This window comes from Pezoporus occidentalis, unplaced genomic scaffold (assembly GCF_034315485.1).
Source record: "Pezoporus occidentalis ecotype Australia unplaced genomic scaffold, CSIRO_AGI_Poc_V1 ctg165, whole genome shotgun sequence".
NCBI classification, from domain to species: Eukaryota; Metazoa; Chordata; class Aves; order Psittaciformes; family Psittacidae; genus Pezoporus; species Pezoporus occidentalis.
The window spans coordinates 468,280-491,995 of record NW_026913477.1 but is presented as its reverse complement, the minus strand read 5'-3'; the positions used below and the strand labels follow the sequence as shown (position 1 = coordinate 491,995).

General features: G+C 44.8%; 1 protein-coding gene across 1 annotated transcript in view; it reads right to left on the bottom strand.

Moving 5' to 3' along the window:
- The window catches only part of GPR50 (G protein-coupled receptor 50), a 34,500-nt gene extending 12,293 nt beyond the window's left edge, over positions 1–22,207 (bottom strand). The window contains exon 1 of the mRNA XM_062613274.1: positions 22,002–22,207. Coding sequence (XP_062469258.1) covers positions 22,002–22,176 — 175 coding nt within the window. The 5' untranslated portion in view covers positions 22,177–22,207. The remainder of the gene's footprint in view (positions 1–22,001) is intronic.
- Positions 22,208–23,716: the final 1,509 nt, after the last annotated feature.

The following is a 23,716-nucleotide window of genomic DNA, read 5'->3' as shown; positions in this document are numbered from 1 at the left end:
AGTCTGGCCTTCCATGCCTCCACTGATGTTTAAAAGTACAAGGGTGTTGTGCAGTGGAAGGCAGAATAGAAACAGAAATTAAAACAATTCTGATGTGCTCACCTTTTGGCTCTTGGGCAGTTCTCCCAAACCAAACACTTCCTTTTGAACAGCCCTGTGCAGAGCATGCTCAGGAGCCTGTGATATGCAAGAACAACCAAAAGAAGAAGGATAAAACTGGCAGAAGCACAGCCCTATTTACCTGTCCTGGTGTTTCCCCCAGTCTCCCAAGCCATAAGGAGTTTAGATATGAAATGCTGAGCTGCAGCGCATGCAACTGTAAAATTCAGTAGGCAACACTCTTCCTGCAACTCGATGGAGTCACTACCCACCGTGGTACCAGAAGCACATTTTGCTGCTAAAGGTGTCTGGAGCTGCTGGCCCTGGAAAAGGACAGAATTAACTGGGTTAACATCACTGGGGATTCATAGCAATGATGGTCTGAGTAAGAAAAGCCCTTGGCTAATTCCTAAATTGATTGCTGCATCCAGCAGTTAGCCTTCAGCTTCCACTTGACTTGGAACTGTTTCATGCTTGAAGCTGGATGCAATTGAATGTGATCATGGTCCATTCCAAAACTTTCAACACTTCTATGTTTGCAGCCTGGGCCAGTTTGCAAGGCACCTGAAGATCTCCTCCAGAGAAAACTCCCCAGCTGATTTCTAGGGGATAATTGGAAAGGTCCATTGTAAATCACACTGCATGAGAACAAACACGCTGTTGTCCTCCTGACACAGGTAGAATCTCCCTATGGCCTCATAGGTCAGCATCTGAGAAAGCAGTGATGTGGCTTATGGTTCCTATTTTGGAACGGAGGTGGTCACACAGAGCCTGCAGACAATTCTCTCTTTGTAACTGGAGATCAAGGCTAATTTCTTGTTCCCAGAGACCATGGCCTCAGGAACTGAGGTCCAGCCTTGATTTCCCCTTTAGGCTCCTGCTGCTTGCACATCTCCCAGTGGGTCTCACTTAACAAAAAGCTCACACACAACCTCTTGGCTTCCCAAAGCTGAACACTTTCTCACGTGAGCAAAAGAGCTTTGCTGTCTATGTACAACAGTGTGGCTTTGTAACCCTAGCCATGATAATAGCAGTACATAACAGCAAACAAGACTGAAGCCACTAAAACTGCCAGAAACTATACAAGACATTGCTATACGTAACTGCAGTATCTACTCAGGAAAGGAACAAGCAAAGAACATTGAAGCACTAAGAGCAAAAGCAATGAAATTTTCATCAAAAGACCAAAATGCCCCCTGTGCTCCTCATACACATGCGCAGCACAACACACTGCAGGACCCTGTTCCCTGTGCTCAGCATGGGAACGTTTAAGCCTGTGTGGCAGAGACCCAAAAGGGATTTGGCTCCATGGAAGCAATACCTACTGAAGCATCTGCAAAGAAGGAGCAGCTACAGCTGCACTACGGACATTGGAGTGCCCTTTGAGAGGAGCACACCTATTCTTTTTACTTCACTTTATTATTTGTGCTTTTTAAATCAGAAATTTCTGCACAATCCTCATATGATCTGGCAATTATGGAAGACAAGGCACTGCGAATCACTGTTATGGTAAATGCCACAAGTTTCTCAGACTGCCCGAAAGACAGGCATGGGCTAAAGCACACAGAGAGGCTGTTTTGGGATAATGGCAGCATTTACAGCAATGTCAGCTTCCAGCAAGTCAGTTCCCGTAAATACATAAAACAGGTCTGTCATCATCTTCCTCAGGAGACGGAAATATCAAGAACAAAGACGCATGGTTGGAGACTCCAGATACGAACAAGCTGTTAGATATGGGGCTGCTGCTATATCTTTACTAGTAAACAAAAAATTACAGATATTCCCAACACATGAAGATGGTGTTCACAGTAAAAGGACCTACCAATGCCAGCTGGACATGAATACACTCTTCCCTCATAGGTATAAATCTCAGAGTATCAGTGCTGCTCATCTCTCTTGTTTTCACCCTGGTTTCCTAGAGAAACAAAGTGTGTCTGATCACACTGCCTGCCTTTCCCCAGTAATTTTTGTTCCTGAAGGCCAACTTTTTACACATTTTATAGGAAATTGGATGATTCATTAAAATAAATAATTAAATGAACTTCTACACAATGGAAACTGGTCCCCAGCAGAGCAGGGGCATTGTGAGTGATTGCACTCATTAGAAAACATATAGGGTGTCCTCCAGTTTTTCATGAAAGCAGCTAATTCAACTGTTACAAAACGTCAGACCAGGGTGAGTTTCAGTCTAGTTCAGACTAGTTCATACTCCCATGACACAGCAGCAGCTGACAAGAAAACCGGCTTCATTTTGACGCTCCACGTTTAATGCATCTTCTGTATGAATGACACTAAAGACCAAGAAAATCACAATACTGTTGAGACGTTGTTGCTCATGCCATACATGTTTCTTGATAGAACTTGCAAAATCCAAGCCTAGGAAATTGGCAAAGAATCCACAAAAGATAGACATATTATAAATACACCAAAGGCAGAAAAAGTGTCCCTCAGAGGCTGACTTCAACTGACACCATAACCATTGCTCACAAGGCTCCAATCCTCTAATCAGTAGGAAATTAAAATGAGGAAAAACAAAGACCGGTGAGACAACTACAGGAAGGCCAACTACGAAGCCTAGGAACAGGGCTTCTGAAAGAAAGGTCAGAGCGGACACTGAATAATAATGGACACGTATACTTGTGCAATTAAGGGGCAACTTCATTGCAGGTGTGTTCTGCAGTAGCCTACAACAATTAGGATTGCATATTCCCAGAAACAACGTCACATGAGTTTTCAAAGAACTGGTACATTCACATAAGAAGAAAAAGTTGCCATGAAAAAGACAAAACTGAATTAGGTCTGCTTAAAAAACATTCAGGGAGCAGTAAACCTAGTTTTAAGCAGAGCAACCACTATGTAATGCAAGATTGTGAATTACTTAAATTACTACCCAAGAGAGAGAAAAAGGCAAGACAAAGAGGCTGAAATGGTGTTGGCCAAAGTAGATAAATCAATTCACTAATGGATTTGATGCTGACTTAATCTTCTTACTTGGCAATGTCCCAAAAAGCCTGTTCCTTTTGCCTTGCCTTACCTAAATGAAATTAACCTATCCCAGAAAACGAAGAACAATCTATCAGTGCACTGAAGGCAGACTGCTTGTTGGATCTGGATCTGTGTTATTCCATCCAAGAAACTAGAGAAACTTTGTAATTTAAAAAACCTGAAAATGGGAGGGCTGGCAACAAGTTGAACTGCTCTTTTCTCACGTGCTTTCTGATTGCTCAGCACACTCCAGTATACAGGTTGTACAAACAACTTTCTGTTTGGAACAAGAGCATTTGGCTTTGCTCTTCAGCAGTTCAGAAAACATAACTTCCAGTGCATCAACCAAGGAGGAATTTATGAATGAAGAAAACAGGAGCAGAATATTTCACTGAGATCTCAAGCTCGTTTATACTTTCTTGATAAAGCTGAAGTGTTTTTGTTTCCAAGAAAGTTTTAAATGGAAGCCTTCTCTTCTGAAGATGTCAAAACCACTATTTTATTCTTCCTTATAACACAGAAGAATTGGGTTTTGCAAAACTAACTTAGGAAATTAATGACTTCACTTTTCACCAGCAGGGATTTTTACTGCAACACATGACCATCTTGTGCTCATTTGAGGACATGCTGTCTAACCACTGCCTGATCCCTGGATGGAAACATAAACACACACATCTCAACACTTCAGAAGTCTCACAAGTTTGAGAGCCAATAGGGGACAACCTAAGAGTAAGAACAGGAGGCTGTATTTTCTTCCAGTATTAAATGGTCATATTCTGAAATGAAAGCTGGGAAAGAATACTTAGCAAAAGAACTGTCTGGAGCCAGAATGCCCTCTCAGGGAGAACTGCAGCTTGGTGCATCTTTCCTGTCAACCTTTGAGCATCTTTCCTCTCAAACTCTTCCTGCAGGAAGTATTAAAAATCAGTTGTCTGTAAAACCCTTAATGTCAATTGTTAACTTTTTCATTCTTGGGACACAAAGTAGGGCAGGAGGAAACATATTCAAGAATAACACGAAGATGACATAAGGGTTTTAAGTGAGAAAAAGCCTGAGACAAACACTACTGCTAGGATGAACTAAGCACCTACAGCAACACAACTGGGTGGATTTCCTACTCTCTTGCAGTACTCACAGATGTGACTGCAAAGACTGGCATCAAAGATGAAAGCATGTCGTGGTTTAAACCACGAAGAAACTGATGAGTAAAATGTCCTTTCCTACTGCATTGCCTTCCTGCTGCAAGGCCAGCAAGACAACACCCTGTCTAACATGAGGCTGAATTTAACAAATAGAGAAAACACAGGAGCAAGAGCAGGACATTCAGGACGATGCTTAGAACTGCTGCTAGTTCATTTAAAATTCAGAAGCCACCCTCAAATTCATGCTGTGATGGATATGACAGCAGGAGTATGGTGCTCCCACCCTACTGGGATAGCTCTAGACTGCAGAGATGGAAGAAGGAAAACAATACCACCTCCCACTTCTCTGCCTGTTGTCTGCATATAATGTTGGGCTGAAGAAACAGAAAAACAAGGAGACAGTGAGGAAGGGAACAAAGACCGAGGGGAACGCTAGGGAAGCCACAGGGATGAGGCACTGCACACTCCCTCTAGGGACCCAAAAGTGCAACTTGCGTTCTGCTTTTGACACTTTCAAAGAAAAAGGTAAGACCCGTGGCAGCAGCAGAAGGCTCAGCCCTGCCTCTGTGGACACTGGGGCAATGCGAAATGACACATCTGCATTTCACATTAGCCATTTAAGCCAGGTTTCATAACGGCTTTTTCCCTCTCAAATTGTCATGTCATGGGAAGCCAAAGTCAGTTCTCACTGAATCACTGTAACCTCTGCAAGGAGAAGTAGCATACACTCCTTCACTTCCCCATAGGCAAAGCTGGAGTTTAAAATGCTCAGTTCACAACATGCGGCCCTGAGCCAGGGTAACATGTCAGAGACTGCATAGAACAAGCCCTCTGAAAACAAACCCGTTTGCCATTTCTTTCAAGTGTTGGGTTCAGAGCCTTTGGGCACATGATGAGAAAAATAGTTTGTGCCTTATGTCACCATAGTGCATCCTACAGCATGTTCGTGGGTGATGCTTCCATATCACACACCCGTTAGCTTCAAGCTTTTTTCTTCTCTAAGTATTTACCTTCCCTCACTTAGACATTCTCCTGCAATAAGCAAATGGTTTAAAAAGATGATGTTGGGATTTAGTGGGATTAGTATCCATGCACAGGGTTTTGTTGTAAAGGAAGGCAAAACTGATTCTTCTCTATTATGTAAAAGAGTGAAGACATGTTGGAAGGTAACAGTTCTGCTGATGCTATTTAAAATCCAGGGAAGAAAAGCTCTACTTAAGGGTGATTTCCTGATCATTTACACATTTCTTTCCACAGGTATGGTCTTGTGTGCACATGAGTATTTGCAGCTGCTGCAAGAGTCACACATTGAGAGGACGTAATTCAAAAGCTCAAAAAAGGACATTACAATAATTATGATTAACTATCCAGAAACTCTTCCAATCCCTAACACAGGGCAAAACAGAATTCAGAATTTACCAATACTCTGGAGATTATTCTGGCAACTTGAATGATATAATGTGAATTACCCACACGATAACCAAGACAAAACTAGACATTAAAGTCGAGGTTAGAAGCCACAAAATTCTTCAAGTCTGTAGCTAATGGGGTATGCAGTCTTTTAGAGAATTGTACAGATTTCAACTCTGGCACACTGTATCATGTGAATGATTACTTACTTACACTCATTTCCCAGAGATACACAGTCACAGATGCCTTAATAGAGGACACCGCACAACCTCATCTGGAAAAAAATCCAACACTTTATATTCACAAGGGATTGTTGAGGTACTGAAAGGATGTGGAAATTTGGAAACAGCATCCATGCTGAGAGCATAAATGATCCTTCTCTTAACAAGAACAAAATTGGACGATTGCTTCTCACTAGGAAAAGCAGAGAAACATTTGCAAACACGAGTCCTATTATGGGACCCATAAATCTACATCCCACAGCCCAGGGAACCCTTCATATCCTTACCACTCCTCTCTTCTCATTTCTATCCCGCTCTCTTTCTGCTTTCTTCTGTTTTTCAGCAAAGGAAAAGGAAAATCAAGTGTGGTGACATACCTGATATTGCCGTAGGCAAACCCACCCACTTGGTACTTCCCTTCTCAGAACTGACAAGTCTCAAAGGTAAATGCTCTATTTCACCTGTGTTTTTTCCCCTACTTGTGACATTCCCAACAGGGCTGATCCTGGAGTACTAAAAGCAAGCATGAGAGCTCTAAATGCTGCTGGAACATCTCTTTAAAGATGGTTTTGAAGGATGTATGTAACAGGGGGTTGCAGGTAACATAGTAAATTAAGCTATTTCTAGTGCTTTTCTATTCTTCAGACTCTGCCTCATCTCATCCCAAGGCATGACCTGCCTGGTTTTCAAGTTTTAGGAGGATTAAGTGCATTAAGCACCACAAAGCACCCAAAAAGCACAAACCTGCAGAAAAGTACTAACTCTTAAAGTAACTTTAAATTCTCCCTCCTGATTTGGAACATACTTGTATACATCTACAATGGATGAATTCAAATAGTTATTTTCAATATAATAAATAACAGACTTCCCCAGGAGTGACACAGAGCACTGAAGCAAAGGGTCACAACATATGGTGTCTTGGACAAGCTGTAGAAAGCTTACATTTTGACTGTTTTTTCTTTTGGTTTGGCACCCTGTGTTTTCAGCTCTCTATATAAGTAATGGATTGGACTTTCTGAGTGCCACTGGAAGCAAGAAGTGTTTATAAAGTCAGGTAAATAAGATCACTATTTACCACAATGAATTATGCCAGACATGTCTGTTGAGGTAATGCTCTCTCATACCTCATGGAGATGAAGGGGTTGATGCACACACTCAACATGAGAACAGCCACATTAAAAGCAGACCTGAGATTCATCTGGTTTCCTGCCCCACTGCCAACAGCTGCCAGAAGGACCTGCCTCATAGAAAAGTTAAAGAAAACATGTATTGGGCAACAGGGAGATAACGTGCCTTAAGGGAGCGCTGCTCCCTGACACACACCCAAGAACACCAGAGTCCTATATAGCACTAATAAAACATAGCAGTTTCCTAATGGGAGAGTTCATTTTCAAACACTACTACAGTGAATATGTAAGAAAAATCTCCCAAGACAGTTGATGCACAAAGCTTTCACTTAAAAAGTTAGAGGAGAAAATATGGCAGAAAGCAGTGGCTGAAGTGAAGCAAGGAGGGAAGATGCTGTGCCTGGCACGAGCTGATGCTTTAGGAGCCCACGGTTGAATGGTGGCCAGGAAATATTTAGGATGTGTTCACAGCAAATACATGTTTGCAGAGCTGACAGATCTCTACAAGTCTCCCCCAGGATAATCCTGCATCATTTAAGCCTAAGTTATCTCAGTGATCTCTGAGAAAGCCATAACCATGCTGCCTGGGTGAGAGCTGCACCCGGCATGAGGCTCCCACGAGTGAAAAATAGCACAAACGGTGGATGAAGCCGCCCATACTTGAAGACAACCTGGTTACCCCGACGTGATGTACTTCTTGTCTAAAGCAAAACCTCCACAATTTATAGAATGATTTGTTGTACAAGACATAACAAAAGACAAAAAAGATCGCCTCTGTGTTTCCTGCCAAATCCCAGCTGGATGCTCCTCCCATGGGTAAGCTTTGCAACCCCAAGGCATCGCTGCCTACAGGCTGAAGAAGCTGTGACGCCACGGGCAGAACTGGGAGGTGAGCACTCAGTTGCCCAGGTCCTCTTCCCAACCGTGTGGTGCAGTTAGGAACACGTGTTTTCAAAGCCGTTGTCCTCCAGCAAGTAAAGAAAATACTGCAGCACCAAAATCCCAAACCTTCATCGGAAACTTTTTTTATATTTGGACAGTTTTCAGCAGCAAATGACTAAATGAATTAGCTTGATAGGTAAATGTGCTTCTGCTTACTTCATCTCAACTTACCTGTATGCAGATATTCAATTTTACCTTATATGTACATTTACATGTTTTCCTGTTTCAGCAGTAAGAAAGTGTTTTGAGAAGCTGGAATCAACCTTCTTCAGTCTTCAGGGAATTTTAGCTTTTTGTTCCAATTCCAAACAATTCCAATTCCAGTTCCAAGACTCAAATCTGGACATGGTAATTCCTTATATAAGAGAAATTAAGAGTCAAAACATTCTCTTCCTAAAAAAAAGAGCCCAACTTGTATCTTTCTTTAACTTTCCCATTCAAGCAGAGGGGAAAATTATGTACAACTTCACATTTCCAATATGACTTCTATGGAGAAATTAGAGGGTTGCATCTAGACGAGTAGAAACCCTGCATTGCTAAGGTTTCCTTGGCTGCAAGAGAAAAGAAACATTGCCTCCTGGTGATTAAGAATTCAATTATTATTATTAATTCTGAAACACTTTGAATTACACAGTACATTTTCTTTAAATGGGTACTATCATTACTGCAAGTTGATTTGAACCAATGATTTATTTATGGCTTAATAACCCTGCTTGTTTCATATGCTCAGCACATTTTGCTTCAGTATATTGTATTACTGGGTGGTTACTATAAACAGTCCATTTAAATTTGGACAGAAGCTATTCAGAACAGATATGTGAATTAAAACACTAACTACACTGATCAGTAGCTACTGGTTTCTTCCAAACTAATATTTATATGTGTCCATTAGGATCTAAAGAAATTTCATAGGTAATCTCTAGTTGAAGTTCACACTTGAACAAAGCTTTCTACTCAGACCGATCCTAATATCCAGTCACTTGAAAATCAAGAGGAAGCCTGCCAGGCAGCACTGCCAAACTGTGAAATTTCTGCAGATAAATCAGAATCAGGCTTCCCCCATGGTGGGGTTAATAAAATACCTCCAGCCCTGCTGATAAATCTGCAGGATCTTCCTTCACTTTCTGAAGTAAAATAGCCTGGCTTTATTGGCTTTGTTTGCAAAGCAGGTCTTAAACAAACCTAGCCATGGAAGGAGAGAAAAAAGCCTATACAATTTGGCCAGATATGCTTCTGACAGGAAATTGTCCTTTTTTTAACAACTGTGTAATTACGATGTATTTTTCTTACTAAAACTGTCCCAAAGTTTTGGCTTGAAGGTGTTGGATGCTGAGTAAAACCAGACTGCACCACTGATAATGTACACAGCTGTACAACCAACTCCTCTGAGGTTACTTCACATTTGAATATATCCCCAGGAAGCTAGTCCAGTTGTTTTGTTCTCCACAGTTGCTACAGTCCTTCAAGGAACACATGCTGTTCTCTGTCCTAATGTTTCCATGTTGTGGTTCTTAATTGGGCACCATTTTCAGGATGGCAGTTCTGATTTGGCCCTTTGGAGAAGGAAACATTCCCAAGAGAAGCATCATAGCCAAGAATGTGTAAAGTTGACTCGAGTAATACTTGCTCCCTGTCACACTCCTTTTATCTACTCAGAGCAGGAAATGAAGCCACATGTAAGTAAAGAGACATTGCTTGATTTACAACCTGCTCTGTTAAAACTTGCACAGATGGGTTGCATCTATGATTTTATATTAAATGTTACCCTCTAGTTATCTTGCTTTGCTAATTAGATGAGGAAAAAGATTGTAGAAGACTGGGCTGCCACAGTCAACAAGTGCTCAGCTTCCCATAGTCTTTCCTGAGCCTTGTTCAGGGAAGTTTTCTGAATGGTGTGAAAGATTACGATCTAAATCAAAAGCTTAATTAGATAAAGACATGAGCTAGGATGATGTATTGGTATCCTACAGATGTAATAATTCTGTCTTTAACCGGCACATTTCAATAAAGCATCTGGATAAGAGTCAGCATGTAAGAACTCTGCTGTTCAGCTCAAACATTTTGGTTGGCTGTGTCTGTCAGCACAAGCCAGCTTTGAAGGCTCATCTCCACTCACTCAGAGCAACACTGTAAAGCATGCATCCCTTTAGTCTTTAAGGAAGCTATTTATACAAATACATGGGCTGCCAGAGTCACTTTTAATAGAAGTTGCAAATTTGGTAAGAATGCAAAGCATGCAGTAGTCACTTGTGTTGGTGTAGGAGCGCACAGGCAAAGCAACACCCATGCACAGCCCCTGCCCGCAGGCTGAGCAGATGGGACTGGCAAAGGGGCACGGGGAGGATGCAGTGCACAGTCCCTCATGTTATACCTTTCCATCCACCTAAACCTCCCCAGGTACAGTTCTGCAAAGCAGACATCCAGAACTGGACTGCGAAGTAGACATGCACACACACCCCCCACACACACACTAGATCTTTCCCTTCCACAACTAGCTAAAAAGGTTGTGTAGTTCTCAGTTAAAACTCCACAAGTTTCAACCCTTAAATAGGATTACTGTTAAGTACTTGGGAAGACTTGAACATGGTTGTGATTGGGATTTGTTTTTTGCCCCATATAGAAAAAGGGTTGGGTTTGTCTGGTTTTTTAATGCACACTACATTCTTGACTTTGAACAGAGAAAAATAAAAACCCATTTTTTAATCTAAGTGAGAGAGAATGAAAATCATATCAACAAATAATTATTAATTAATAAAGTTACTAAGCACTATACTCCTATGTGGTTATAATTATAGGTGAGATTATGCATGAAAGTGTTCAGAGATTAAGGAAAAGGAAGGAGAAGACTGGTAGAAGACAACAAGTATTTTCCATATTTTCCAGGGTCACAAAACCCTGCTCATTGGCTTCACATGGCTTCCCAGGGTGAAACTGTCCTGGCCCACTTCCAAGAAAGCATCACTGGAAAGGGTGCACTGAGAGGATGACAGGAAAGGTGACCCCAAAAGAAAATGTCCTTATCACAAAGAAAACCCAAGCAACCAAGAGCCAGACTTCATGTCCCCCCTTTCATTTTAAAGCCTATCCTAAACCATTCGCATGGACAAAGGGCTTTTTTTCTGTACAATGATTCAGAACACAGATCTGAAGTTCTGAGGCTTCAAGCTGCTTCACAAATTAATTCTGGACTCTCTCTATTTCTTTCTTTTTGCTGCTTGTGTATAGACTTATTTTGTTGCTCACCTAAACTGTTTTAATGCAGGTCATTTACTACTCAGAAGGAAGAGAAAAGCTCAGAGCACCTTTTGAAATAGAGGTGCTTTATCAGGCATAGGTATAATTTTGCAGCACTTTTATATTCCATACCAAAACTGCATTGCCCTGCTTTGAATTTTAGCTATCTTCTTACTTCCCAAGATACTCCCAACACAATTGTAGGTAGACATTGTTAATCACTGAAATAATTAATACAGCATGATTGTGATGAAGACAGGAAAATACAAGAGGCATGAGGAACAGATCTGATGCATTAGCAGACATGTATGCTCTGAATTTACAGTTAATATGTTTAAACAATCCACAAATGTTTGAAAATGTAGGTGTTACTGAAATAATGAACTATAAAACACTTGTTGATAGAGAATGCAGAAGAATTGTGTTCACTGTGGTGGAATTGGAGAATTTCTGAATGCCAGTAGCATCCCACAGCTTGGAGAAGCACTTAAAAGCAAAACCAATTTTAAATGGGGAGAGAATAAATGCAGCAGAGAAACTAATACAATGTGAGGTCAAAGTATAGCTCCACAGACAGCCGATCTATTGGTCTCACATCCTACCACCAGCAGTACTCAAGAGGAGGAAGCATTATCCCCGATGCCTCTGTTACAATGCAAACCAGTCATCTCTGAGAGAAATAAAGAAAACCAGATGATGGGATGGTGTTGTGGCGTAACCTGACAGGCAGCTACAGAGCATACAGCCACTTGCTCACTCTCCCTGCCTCAGTGGGAGGTGTTATCAGCACTGTTCTCTGCACAAATCACACAGCACTACACCAGCTACTAGGAAGAAGATTAACTCTACCCCAGCCAAAACTAGGACAGATGGACACAAACACATCTTAGCTTCTTCCAGGTACCACAGCTCTAAATCTCCTTGTCTCAGACAGAGAAAGCACATAGTGCATCTGCAATGTATTTGTCCAGCTGCAGTCCCCTGGAAAGAATGCTGCTGTTACAGTGCACAGCTCATCACCATGCTAAAGAAATCACACCTTCTGCCTTACTTTTCCAAGTGTGAGGAATAAGAGCTACCAGACTCAGTTTTATGGCAGGGATATCAATGGCATTGGGTTTTATTCCCACCTGCCCAGAAAGCCAGCAAAAGAGCTTACTAACTATTCACACCCCCCACATCAGGAAATGGAAAACCATTTCTGACAAATACATAGCCACAGAGATCATAGGCGGAGGTATAAGAAAGGGGCTGTATTCAAGGAAAAGCTACTTTCATCTGCTTTGCAACTGAATGACATTTCAGCTTCAGGCTATTCCTTCACCAGCTTTGCAGGGAACTTCCACTCCATTTTCCCCTGCTGCTATTTCTGTTCCATTTCAAGGCCACTTCAGCAGATATCTCACCTCCTTTGAAGTCAGCACCAGTCAGCAGGACAAAAGGTGTCACATCAGAAGTCTTCTCTATAGTAGCTTTTCAGCATGATTGAAAAGTATTTATCTTTGCATTACAGCACAGACATTCAAGTCTGCACACACACGCAGGACCATCTCCTCCCTGCAAGACCAGTGCAAGTGATAACAGCAGGGATGGTCATGTCCTGGGACCAGCATCCACTCTAACTGCATTACTATCAGAATTACTACAATTAAAGCACCAACGCTCAAGCTCAAGACAACCATCTGTTCCTCTAATGCAAAGGGAAACACATTCATGCTTTGCTAAATGTATTGCAGCCAGGATGCTGCAATAAATGCAGCTGCACTAACAGTTACTTACAATGTTCAGTGGGCTGCCAAGTCAAATCCCCCCCAGTTACTTTAAGGATACAGCACACATTGAGAACCCCACTATGACAAAAGACTAAGAGTGAAAACAGACTCATCGGAACAAAAAGTGCCGCTCGCTTTCCAAAGATAGAAGTGCAGTACACTGCCAGGCGCCCATCCATGCTGGCATTTTCAACGTCCAGTCAGCAACCAAACGCATTTAGATGCCCCATACACAGCACCTTTCCCCTCCCTCCCTGTTTTCCCCAGTGAAAGAACAGCTTCAGCAGAATTAGAGAATCAAGGTGTATGGAAGGACAGGCACAAAATTAATGCTTTGCAGGAACTGGCTCCTCTGTCTCTTCTTTACACAAATAAGTGCTATTCTTGGGTGACACAGTGCAGAAGAACTCACCAGCTATCTATTTCATAATGAACTTGTCTTAGATGTCCACAGTAGAAAGCTAAGCCAGACAAAGGGCTGCTCAGTAATTCCTCTTCATTGATGTGTTGTATCCCTCCTCCCAGTTTGGGGGCATGGATTTTAGCACAGCTGAGGACAGCTTATGGTTAAGGACTTGGCCCAGCAGCTCACCAGCATTGCAGTTAAGGACCCTGACAACACAGGGGTTTCTCCCAAGTCCTGTAGCCATATGGCAACAAGCACAGATCACAGTGCACAACTTTGCAGCACAACCACCCTCCCCTTAACACCAAAACTACCTTCACAGTAGCCACTGCTCTGTCAACTTTCATCTTCTGTGAGTGCAAGCCATTAAAACCTTCGCAAGCAAACCCCATCAGTGAGATACACACATGGGTGCACACCCATTTGCTGAGTATCCCACATGCGTATTAAACCGTAGGGTAAAATCTACTCAGAGGTCCATTACAAAATAGCATCGACCATAAATCAGTGAGAGCAGAGGCTTGACACACTCATGTCACCTCTGTGGGAGCCAGGGCAGTGGTGGCAAGCTCTTCAGCAGCGCTCAAATGGGAGAAGCTTCTGCCACATGCTTATGAACACAACAGGAGCTGGAAAAGGGGGATCACAACTTGCTATGTGAGTCATCTCTTCATAGCACAGTTTTGTTGACTGCTAGGAATTGAAGGAAAATGGAAAGGCTGGTTATAAACAAGGATCATATTCCAGGAAAAAGTACCCAAGTTTGATCGTTTGTCCTAACATAGGAGGAAAAGTGGGTATCTTTCCACTTTTGTTGCAAAGGAATCACTTTCAAAGGTAAGAAAAAGCTGTGAAAGGCTGGTTTGTCAAAGCAATAGGAACAGTTTCCAGCAACAGCAACTGGTTTTGTAAAGCTAATGATCAATCAGAAGAAATCCAGACTCTCCTGGGAGAAATTTGTCTCAAAAAAAGGTAACAAATGAGAGAACTGCAATCAAAATGCCGATAAGGAAGAACAGATCCTGCCACATGAAGGCTGAAACAGTCTAGCGCCTCGCAAGCCTCATTTGTTGCTTGCACGCTGCTGCGTCCGTATCTGTATAATTTATTCAAAAGCACATTTATTATTTTAAAGGCTTCATGGAGAAGGCTGGGGTCTGCCAAGGGACACGATGCTGGAGTTCATGCAGTGGTTATTTCTTGTCCTCACACTAATCTCAAAGACTTTGTCTAGCTTGGAATTTAGCAAGACTTTTAATTAATCGCTTCTGATAGCTTGTCCACATTGGGAAGGCCTCTCCCAGTAGCTAATTAGTCCACTGGCCTAATTAGGCAGGGCAAGCCAGTTTTACTCCCTCATTGCCTTGCACAATAAACCCTAGTTTTCCCACCTAGGTCTTTCCTCAAGTCAGTTCCCAGCTCCTCTGTCCGGACTTGCCTTTTAGAAGGCCTTAGCTGGGTGGTGGCAGACCGCATCACCTCACCTTTCAATGCTAATCTAGATCAGGCCAGGAATGCTTTGTTCACTGCAGTTATCCTCTGGAAAACAGAGCCGTCTGAAGTCCCCAGTAAGGTCCTGGGTCATTAAGAATTGGCTGGTTTGTGTTTGTCAGGAACAGAATTGCCTGAGAACTTCTGTTTTCCTCCAAGGATAAAGCTGGTGTGTCTCTGAAGGAAAACAGAAGATTACTGCCTACGTTTAGGTGTTCAGTCCACTCCTAATCTGGGTGAGAAGTGCCCTGAAACAGGGCACCTTGCAATAAACTGAGTTTGTTGAACCCTTAAAACACAGAGTGTTGTGCAGGGGCACAGCTGGCACGTTCAGGAATGCTCTGATCTGTGCCCTGGGCACACAGATGCAGCACAGCAAGAAATGCAAGCAGATACCCGTGGGAGCTGCAAGCTTACAACTTATCTAGAATAGCACAGAGCTATGAGTCCTGCGCTAACGCTGTCCATGATAGCTTTCTGCAGGAAAGCCTGCCAATGTAAAGGCAGAGATTAACTTGACATCCTCCCACTGAACAAGTCCTTGCTTCTCCCACTGCACATTCCTTTTTCTGCAAGTCCTCACACTACACTTCTGTCTTCCCTACAGAAACTCCCATGGATGAGCATGGGAGAAGCAGCCTTGTCCTCAGAGATCATGGGGCCAAAGCTACCTTCTGTTTAAAAGAGCAATGAGTTGCATGGACATTGTCTTTGGAGTACGTGATTAGCAGTGCCAGCAGATAAACTGACAGCACTGACACACAGTATCATCAGGTTCTGAAAGAAATACATTTAAGTTATTTTTGCAATGTTATTGAATCCAGGAGTGAATATTTTGAATGTAGTATAATCCATTTTCCTAGGAAGCAGCCAAGAACAGCACTAGGTTTTACTTGGAAACCCACAGCAGTGTGAGGGAAGTGCCACTGCAGTCATCCCTGCCTCACTGTAACCTCAGGACACAAGCTGGAGGCCCACATGCCTCCCCTGATGTCCCCAACTTAGTCTGAGCATCCTACCACCAGTCTTTGTTCACTTTGGCTGTGCTTGGCACATCCTACCACTATTCCTCCTTCTGTGGACAGATTCTCACCACTCCACCAGCATTCCCACTTCTCCCCTTTCTCCCTCACCTTTTGTGCATCCCCTGCTCTGGACCTCTCTGGACCCTTCTCTACCTGAATCTTTTTATGCTGGCCTGGGGTCCACTGCTGTGACGCTTTCATTCCCCAGCAGCTCTCACATTCAGCTCAGTTGTGCCCAAAATTCATCCATGCCATCACGAGTGCTGCATCTAAGTCAAAGGACAAGCAGGAAATCAGAGCAGGTTGGCCCCTGGGCTGCTGTATCTCAGTCCCCCACAGCCATCGAAGCGTTTGTCAGCATTGATTTTGAAGGTGATGCTGGGGATTGTTCAACAAGACAAAATCTAAGGTCTCTCAAAAGAAAACATCAAGCGGATGGTCTCAGAAGACAAGGACTCACTGATCCTTACTCCAACTTCTGGGAATGAGAATAGTTAAGAATGAGAAAGCGATGCCATAGGTTTCGTTCTACATCTTTCACAAACAACAATCCCGTCAGACCAGGGCTGTCAAGGACAGGAAAATCCTGGGACTCTGGCACAGCTTTCCTCACGCCAACCAGGCCAAAGAATGTTCCCATCCTCCTCCACCCCTGCTCTCTGCTGTGAGATGCACTTGGAAGGGATTAAACATCCACAATTTACAGTGCTGTGTTCCACACAGGGGTTGGCCTAAAAACCAAGGTGTGGGAGCAGGGGAGTAGAAATTCCTGCTGGAAGATCCACAGTTTCACAAAGGGAGAGCCAAACCTCCTAAAATAATTCCCATCTACATGAACTGTAAGAGGGTTTCTTTTTTTTTCCTGGGAAAAAAAAAATATAATAAGAAAGCAGCCCTAAAAATTGGTGGCTTTGACTTGACACAGTTGATGAGATGGAATCCACTTGATATCTCCTATGGAACTGCATGAGGAATATTTCTGAAGCTACTGCACTCCAAAATAAACTTACGAGCTGCTCACGCCCAAATGAGCTGCTGCTTCCTCCAGAGCTCACAGAGCACAGCATGGGAACAGCATCACATGGGGCCATGAATTCTGTTCCAAGCAGGACGGCAGCTCTGAGCACCTCCTCAGCACTCTGGGCACCCAGGAGGAGACCAGCACAGCACTACTGGGAGGAGATGCACAACGGTCTGGATGGGAACCCATCCTGAACCACTGCCAAAGCTGGAGCACATGAAGGTGATGCTGTCAGAGACCTCTCCAAATCAGCTCAGCCATGGGGCTGCACCCTGTGGCTGTGACATGGACCAAGCAAAATGCCATTCCTGTGTGCCTCATTATGCAAATCACCTTCTAGAAGAAAACAGTTTAAGACTGTCCTTCACTTTACACTGCTATTGCACTTACAGCTTACAGTTTACCTTCATCCAAATGAATTTTCTCACAGGTTTTACCCCACTGTCACTCCTGCTTCTCTCACCTCCTGTGGCCGGTGGCCTTGCTACAGCATTCACCTGCAAAGTCACAGGGGCAGGGGGAGGATGAAGGGACTGACACGTCCCCACCTGCAGACCTGCTCCTTCGCTCCCCAAGCCCATAGGGATGCACTTGGGTACGCCTCTGCTGCTCTCCCAGCAGACCACTTCCAACAACTTCTCTGCAGCAACCACATATACAGCCCATGCAATTGCCACACCAAGCCCCAGACCAGCTTCTCTGGTGCAGCCCTATTTGCTGCAGTTAACGTTCCCACTGTTGATGGCAGAGGGAGCCTCACTGGCAGCCAGCTTGATATGGCAAATTCATCACTGTCCACATGAGTGAGTCAGTAACAGAGCTAAAAGCAAACACTGTCACGGATTACTCCCCACCAACAACAGAGAAGCAACAGCAAGACAGTTTGTCAGCAGCTCACCCATATGATGTCACAGGCATCTATCCCCACAGAGGAGCAAGCAGTTGCCAAGTGTCACCCTTCTACATCAGAGGACCAGGGACCAGGGAAGGAGGTGCAGCTCTAGCATCCCCCAGGATCCCACAGCCTTCAAACTCTTTCATCAACAACCAGCATGTTTCCTACAACTGAGCCTACCAGAAACCAAGGTACCTGCTGCAGAGTCCCTGACACTCAGAGGGTCAGAGGCTGAGTAAATCAAGCACTGGCAGGAGTCTGCTATAGATAAATGAATCAGCAGAACACATGAGCAGTTCGTGAAGCATCTACCTGCAACATACAGAAATAAAAGATGTAATTTCAGGGTTGTGGCAGATGCTACAAGGTTTGTGGTGCTAAAAAAAGTAAAATTAAAATAATCTCAACACACCTACATACAACAGAAAGCTTTCTAAGATATGAAATTCTGCAGTAGCTGGAAGAAAACCAATCACAGCTTTCAACTGCATTTGAGATAACAAAACGAAACATGGTCCAACACAACACCTCTAAAAGGTCAGTTTCCCAAAACTAGAAACAATCAGACAGACAAATAAAAGAAAACACCTAAATACAAGGAAATGTCACAACGCTTACTGGGAGATGCTTAAAGATGCCTTAGTAGAGCCCTCCTTTCCACCCAAAAAAGCAATACTATATAAAAATAAAGGCATACTTTTTTAAAATACTTTTTTTAAGACAAGAGCCAAATTAAAAAAAGAAATCAAATATATATCAAGTAGAAAATCCACTATAAAATTAGTAGCTGGAAATCAACACATTTAATAAAGAAAGCTAAAGATACATATATATAAAATAATGGCAATAGGTATATCAGGAAAAAAGCAACAGGATATTAATAGGGTTGATGCTAAAAAAGTGCAGCGAAATTACCCTGATACAGAAGATGCATAAAGCGTAAGTATTATTATTTATCTTTGCAGTAAGGATGACGTATCTCAGCTATAACCAAATTCTCTGAGCAGCAAGTAGCCAAGACACCAAACACCATCTGCTAAGCATTTTTTACACGTGCAACTACAAAACCTGCACATCAGAGTGTGAAGGAGCTCATCAGAGCCCTAACGCTGACTTTAAAAAGAAATTCAAAGGAAAATGAACAGAAATACATCCCAGCCAGGAAGTTCCAGAGGTCTTGGAAAAATATATTAAAAAGTCCCACTCGAGCAAACAAAAACTCAGTGTTGTGCCAATATTTTCTGAGGGGAAATGGTCTGACCTGGGAAGTGCAGGCTGTGCTCCTTGCTTGTGTTCCCAGCAGAGCCAGGGAATGGACGGTATTTGCAGATGGAAACACAATCACTGCTAGTCAACACAGTTTTCTGGCTGGAGGGCATGTCAAACCAATTCAGTATTTCTTCTAAGAGCGTGCATTAGGCTGACAAAGGTAACTGTGTTGACATAATCCAGGCAGACTTGTGTGTGAAGCTTGACTTTGGGCAGTGTGACAGTCTAAGAACAAAATCCCCAGTGCTGTGCAAGCATCGGTGTATACCCAGAGGATTAAAAGCCAGTTGAGCTGGTGGCCTCATTAGAGTTATACCTGTGCTGCCTGCCCTCACAGAGGCTTTGGCTCCCCACAGGGATGTTTCCATGAGGAAAAGGGCCCACGGGGCAGCAGAAGAGCATAAAGCTCTGGGCATCACCAGTGGGAAATACGGTTTTTCAGGGAACACAGGTTTGGGCTGTATGCCTAAGACTGGGGCAAGTTTAGGAGAGCTGCAGAAGGGTATTCCAGGGCATCTGTCCAAAGAGCAGGCTAGCTCCTTGAAACATGAAGTTTTAGTGCAGTCTCACACCTGTAAAGCCAGCAGGACCTACAAATGAAAAGCTGTGGACTCAGCCACGTCAGCAGCCTTCGGTTGGTCATGATCCTTGCTTTCAAACTCCACCAGTGCAGGGACAGCAGTGTGCCCAGGTTTGTGAAGGCTTTTAGCTGCCAGAAACGTTCACCCCTTCTCACCTGCCTCACATAAAGTCATACAGAAAACTCTCCTGACAGAGAAGCAGAGCTATCCCCCACACCCTTCACCCACAGCCATCTAAAAGTCCTGCACTGTGGACATATAGACCAACACCTGGAGCAATGTCTGGAGCTTCTGGACCATATGAGCAGCTCTGAGTGTCCAGGCAGCTGGGTGTTACTGTAGGAAAGCTTAAGACCAGCAGTTCTCCAGCATGACTGACTGAACAACTGACTGCGGATGTGAATTGTCCACCATGAAGAAAGCCTGGGGCTTTTGGTGATCCTGGATTTCCCTGCCCATAGCATCACTCAGCTCCAGGCAACTGACTATGTTCTCCTGGCAGCTGACCACCCTGGTGAGGGCACCCCTTGTGAGACCCTGCCTGTCAGCCACACTGACACGCTCTGCCCATTGCAGCTACAGCTGTGCCGAGGCGCTGAAACATGCCAAGTACTGCAGAGAGGGACCAACAACCCCATCCCATCTGGTTGCTTGGGCAGCAAGCACATTTGAAACACAGGATTTGAGTGTTCTGTGTGAGTGAGAGCCACCTCCCCTCAATCAGGGAGATTCACAAACATTTTGCTTTTGTTGGGGTTACCGATACATCCCAACAGCTTCTATGTGGAGCAGACAACAGGCTACTGACATGGACTAAAACTGGCAAAACACCTCCACGGTCTCTTCAAGGGAAAGCTGTTCTTTTTCCGCTTTTGCAGAAACTTTAGCTCAACTCACAGTGGAAGAACGCATAAGGTGTGAAATGCATATAAGTGATTAACGATTTGAAAGGTGATAAAAACTATTAAATAGTTTCAAATCTGCTTGCTGCCCAACCAACCAGATAATATAAACCACAAACTACCTTGGGGAGAAGGGAAGGGTATTTTTTTCTTTCCTAGAACTACTGGTGACAAGCTCACAGCACACACATTTTAAGCAAAGCTGAACAGAATGGAAAACACCTTTCCCAATTACATTAAAGTTCTCACAAACCCAGTACAGCACATTTGTGTATTGTGAATACTACTGCATTTCATACCAGTTAAAGGACAACCTCACTAGTTGAGATTGCGGTATCCGGCACCGGCACTAGACAATGGCCATTTCTGTGCAATCGTTAATAAGTCAATCAAATTTTAAAGGCACAGAGGGGAAATTGTCCCTTCAGTCTTACCCATCAGCTACATTTACTGCACTCTGTTGAATTACTCCATATTTACAGAGGATTGAGATAGAAAGAAGAAAGATCATCATCTCCAACCCCCTTACTACTTTGCCTTACACATTGTAAGTGCTGGAGATATTTCATTAAAACCCTTTTACAAGCTATAAAACTAAAGGTCGTTTTATGTCTTTCACTGTAAAACCAGACAGCAGTGTAGTCCTTAACAAAACATACTCTGCAGCATGTTTTAAGCAGCCCTACACAGACTACTTGAAACTCCTTACAGAGCAATTTATACCTGGTGCTATTTCATTGCTAAAATTTATATGAAGTGTTCTTTCTTTGCTAACATAACTTTTAAGAAAAAAAAAAAATCACCCTCTCAAAAAAAAGACAGTTTTCTTAAAAATGGTCATTATTAACTTAATTTTCCTAGATTAATTCATATGGCGGGTCAATATATAAGGCTCCAAAATAGACTGTCAAATCACTCATGGAAAAACCAAGGAAGATCTTCACTCTGCTTTCACTTGGTCATCGAAAGCACATCAGCTTTAAGATGAAAACGCTAAGACATACGCGAGCCTGGGACAGAAAAACAAGCGTTCAGCATCATAATAGGCTCGTCTTAAAAAATCTGAGCCGCTCTACGCTTGCCTCCGGCACCTGGGGTTTTCCTTCCCCGCTGCTGGGGAAGGAAAAGGGTTATACCTGGGTCTCGTCAGGAGTTCGGCTCCTCCATCTGCAGCTGCCTTTGGGAGACAGAAGTTCCGAGAAGTTGGAGGACAGAAGCAGCGGTGCGGGACAGACAGACAGCGAGCCGGGAACGCGTCACCGGAGAGAGGAGACGAGCGGTGCTGCCCAGGCTCATCGCCACCCTCCACCCGGGGCGATGCCCCTCACCGCTCCGGTGCCGAGGACAGGGGCCGGCGTCACTCGCGGCTCCCGAGAGCGCTGCCGAAAGGGGTCGGGCCGGTGGAGCCCTGGGCACTGAGCTGGACCGCTCCGCTCTGCTCCGCCCGCCGCCGCCCCCCGCCGCCCGCCCCGCGCTCACCGGCGTTGCGGAGCTTCTTGTTCCTCAGCACCGACAGGATGACCAGCGCGTTGCCCAGGACGTCCACCACGATGGTGAAGATGAGCACGGCCGCGAGCCCGGTGGCGGCCCGCGCCGACGGACCCCCGTCCAGCCGGCAGCCCGGGCAGCTCCCGTTGCTCCCCGGCCGTTCCATGCCCGCTGCCGCCAGGGCTCCTCCTCTCTGCCGGCCCGACGGCAGCCCCCAGGGCCGCCGCTCCGCGGGGCGGAGCAGCCCCGTCCCTGTCCCGGGGGGCTCCCGCCGCCCCCTCCCCCGGCGCTGCCACCGCCCTGCCCGGGGCGGGGAGGGGGGTGCCCAGTGCGCGGCGCGGGGCACCCGCAGCGCTCTCCGGTGCGATGGCGACACCGCGCGGCGGCGGCGGGGAGGGCCTGGGGCGCGGGGGCGCGCGGAGCCGTGCGAGAAGCGCGAGAGGCTCATCCCAGCCCAGCGCTCGGAGCATCCCGCTCTAACCCGCCCCGCTCCCTCGCCGCCGGCAGCGCTGCGCGGGGAGAACCGGGTCAAGGGCAAGGACTGATTTGTTTTCCCTCCAAGGAATCGGTCACAGGCAGCGGCTCCTGCTTGTTCAGCCGCCGCTGACGGGAAGCGGAGCTTTAATGAAGGTCCCGGGAGCGCCTTCGGTGCCCCCAGCTGTCACACAGCCTCTCCAGCCTGCGCAGCCACCTTGGAGATCTGCACAGCTTCTGCCCTTGGACAGGGGCACCGAGAAGGGAAATAAACTCCAAGGGGAAGTTTGGCATATTTCCCACACGGCAGAAGCAGTTGCTCTGCCTTAATTTCCCCACTACAACCACTGCCACCGGTCCCTGCTAGCCACCTCTGCACTAAACCCATCCTCACAAAAACTCTTCTAATCCACTTATGTCAGAACAAAACCATTCATTTTAATGCTTTTTACTGATCCTAATGTGTGCGATGCAGAAAACCCAACAATAATTTCAGCTTCAGCAGCCCACTTGCATGATTCCCATCTGCAGGAAAGCTGCACTTAGTAGGGATTTCCACCTCCCTCAGCCCATCCTCACAGCTAAGGCTCCCAAGCACCTCTTGTCCTCTACAGCCCACCAAAGCGAGCAACAGACTAAGCCCCTGTGGTCAGGTTGCAGCTGCAATACTGCAACCACATGAATTCTCTGCTTTGTTTAGAAAAGAAAGCCAGAAAAGGGGTTTTATGGGCTACAGAGATGAGCCATGTGTTGTTCCAGGGCAAGGTGCGCCAAGGCTGCTCACATGCAGCAGCACTGCCCCTGGCTTCGACCCAAAGCTGCTTCTCTGTGTGCAGGTCAAAGTGCCCACCCAAGTGATGGTAAATGCTGTGTCACAACCTGGCCTGGGAGTTTTACAGCTGCCCGGTTGAGTGAGTCGATGACAAAACCGAAAGCAAATGCTTTGATGCCCATTTCCCACCAGCAGTGAGCAAGTAGCAGGGAGGCACAGCTGAAACAAGCAGCAGACAGGGTCTGCCCCAGCCCTGTAGCATAGCGTCAAAGCCAGCCCCACATCTGAGCTCAGGCCTTTGCTGTGCTAAGCTGCTTTAAGCAGATTTTCACCATTTCCCCATGACTGGAGAACACTCAGTTTTGAAATAAAGTGGGCTTTTCAAAGATAAGAATCAAAATCCCGCATTTTCAAATTGCCAGAGCATTTTGGCTTGAAGTTTGGTATCTTTGGGCTTTTT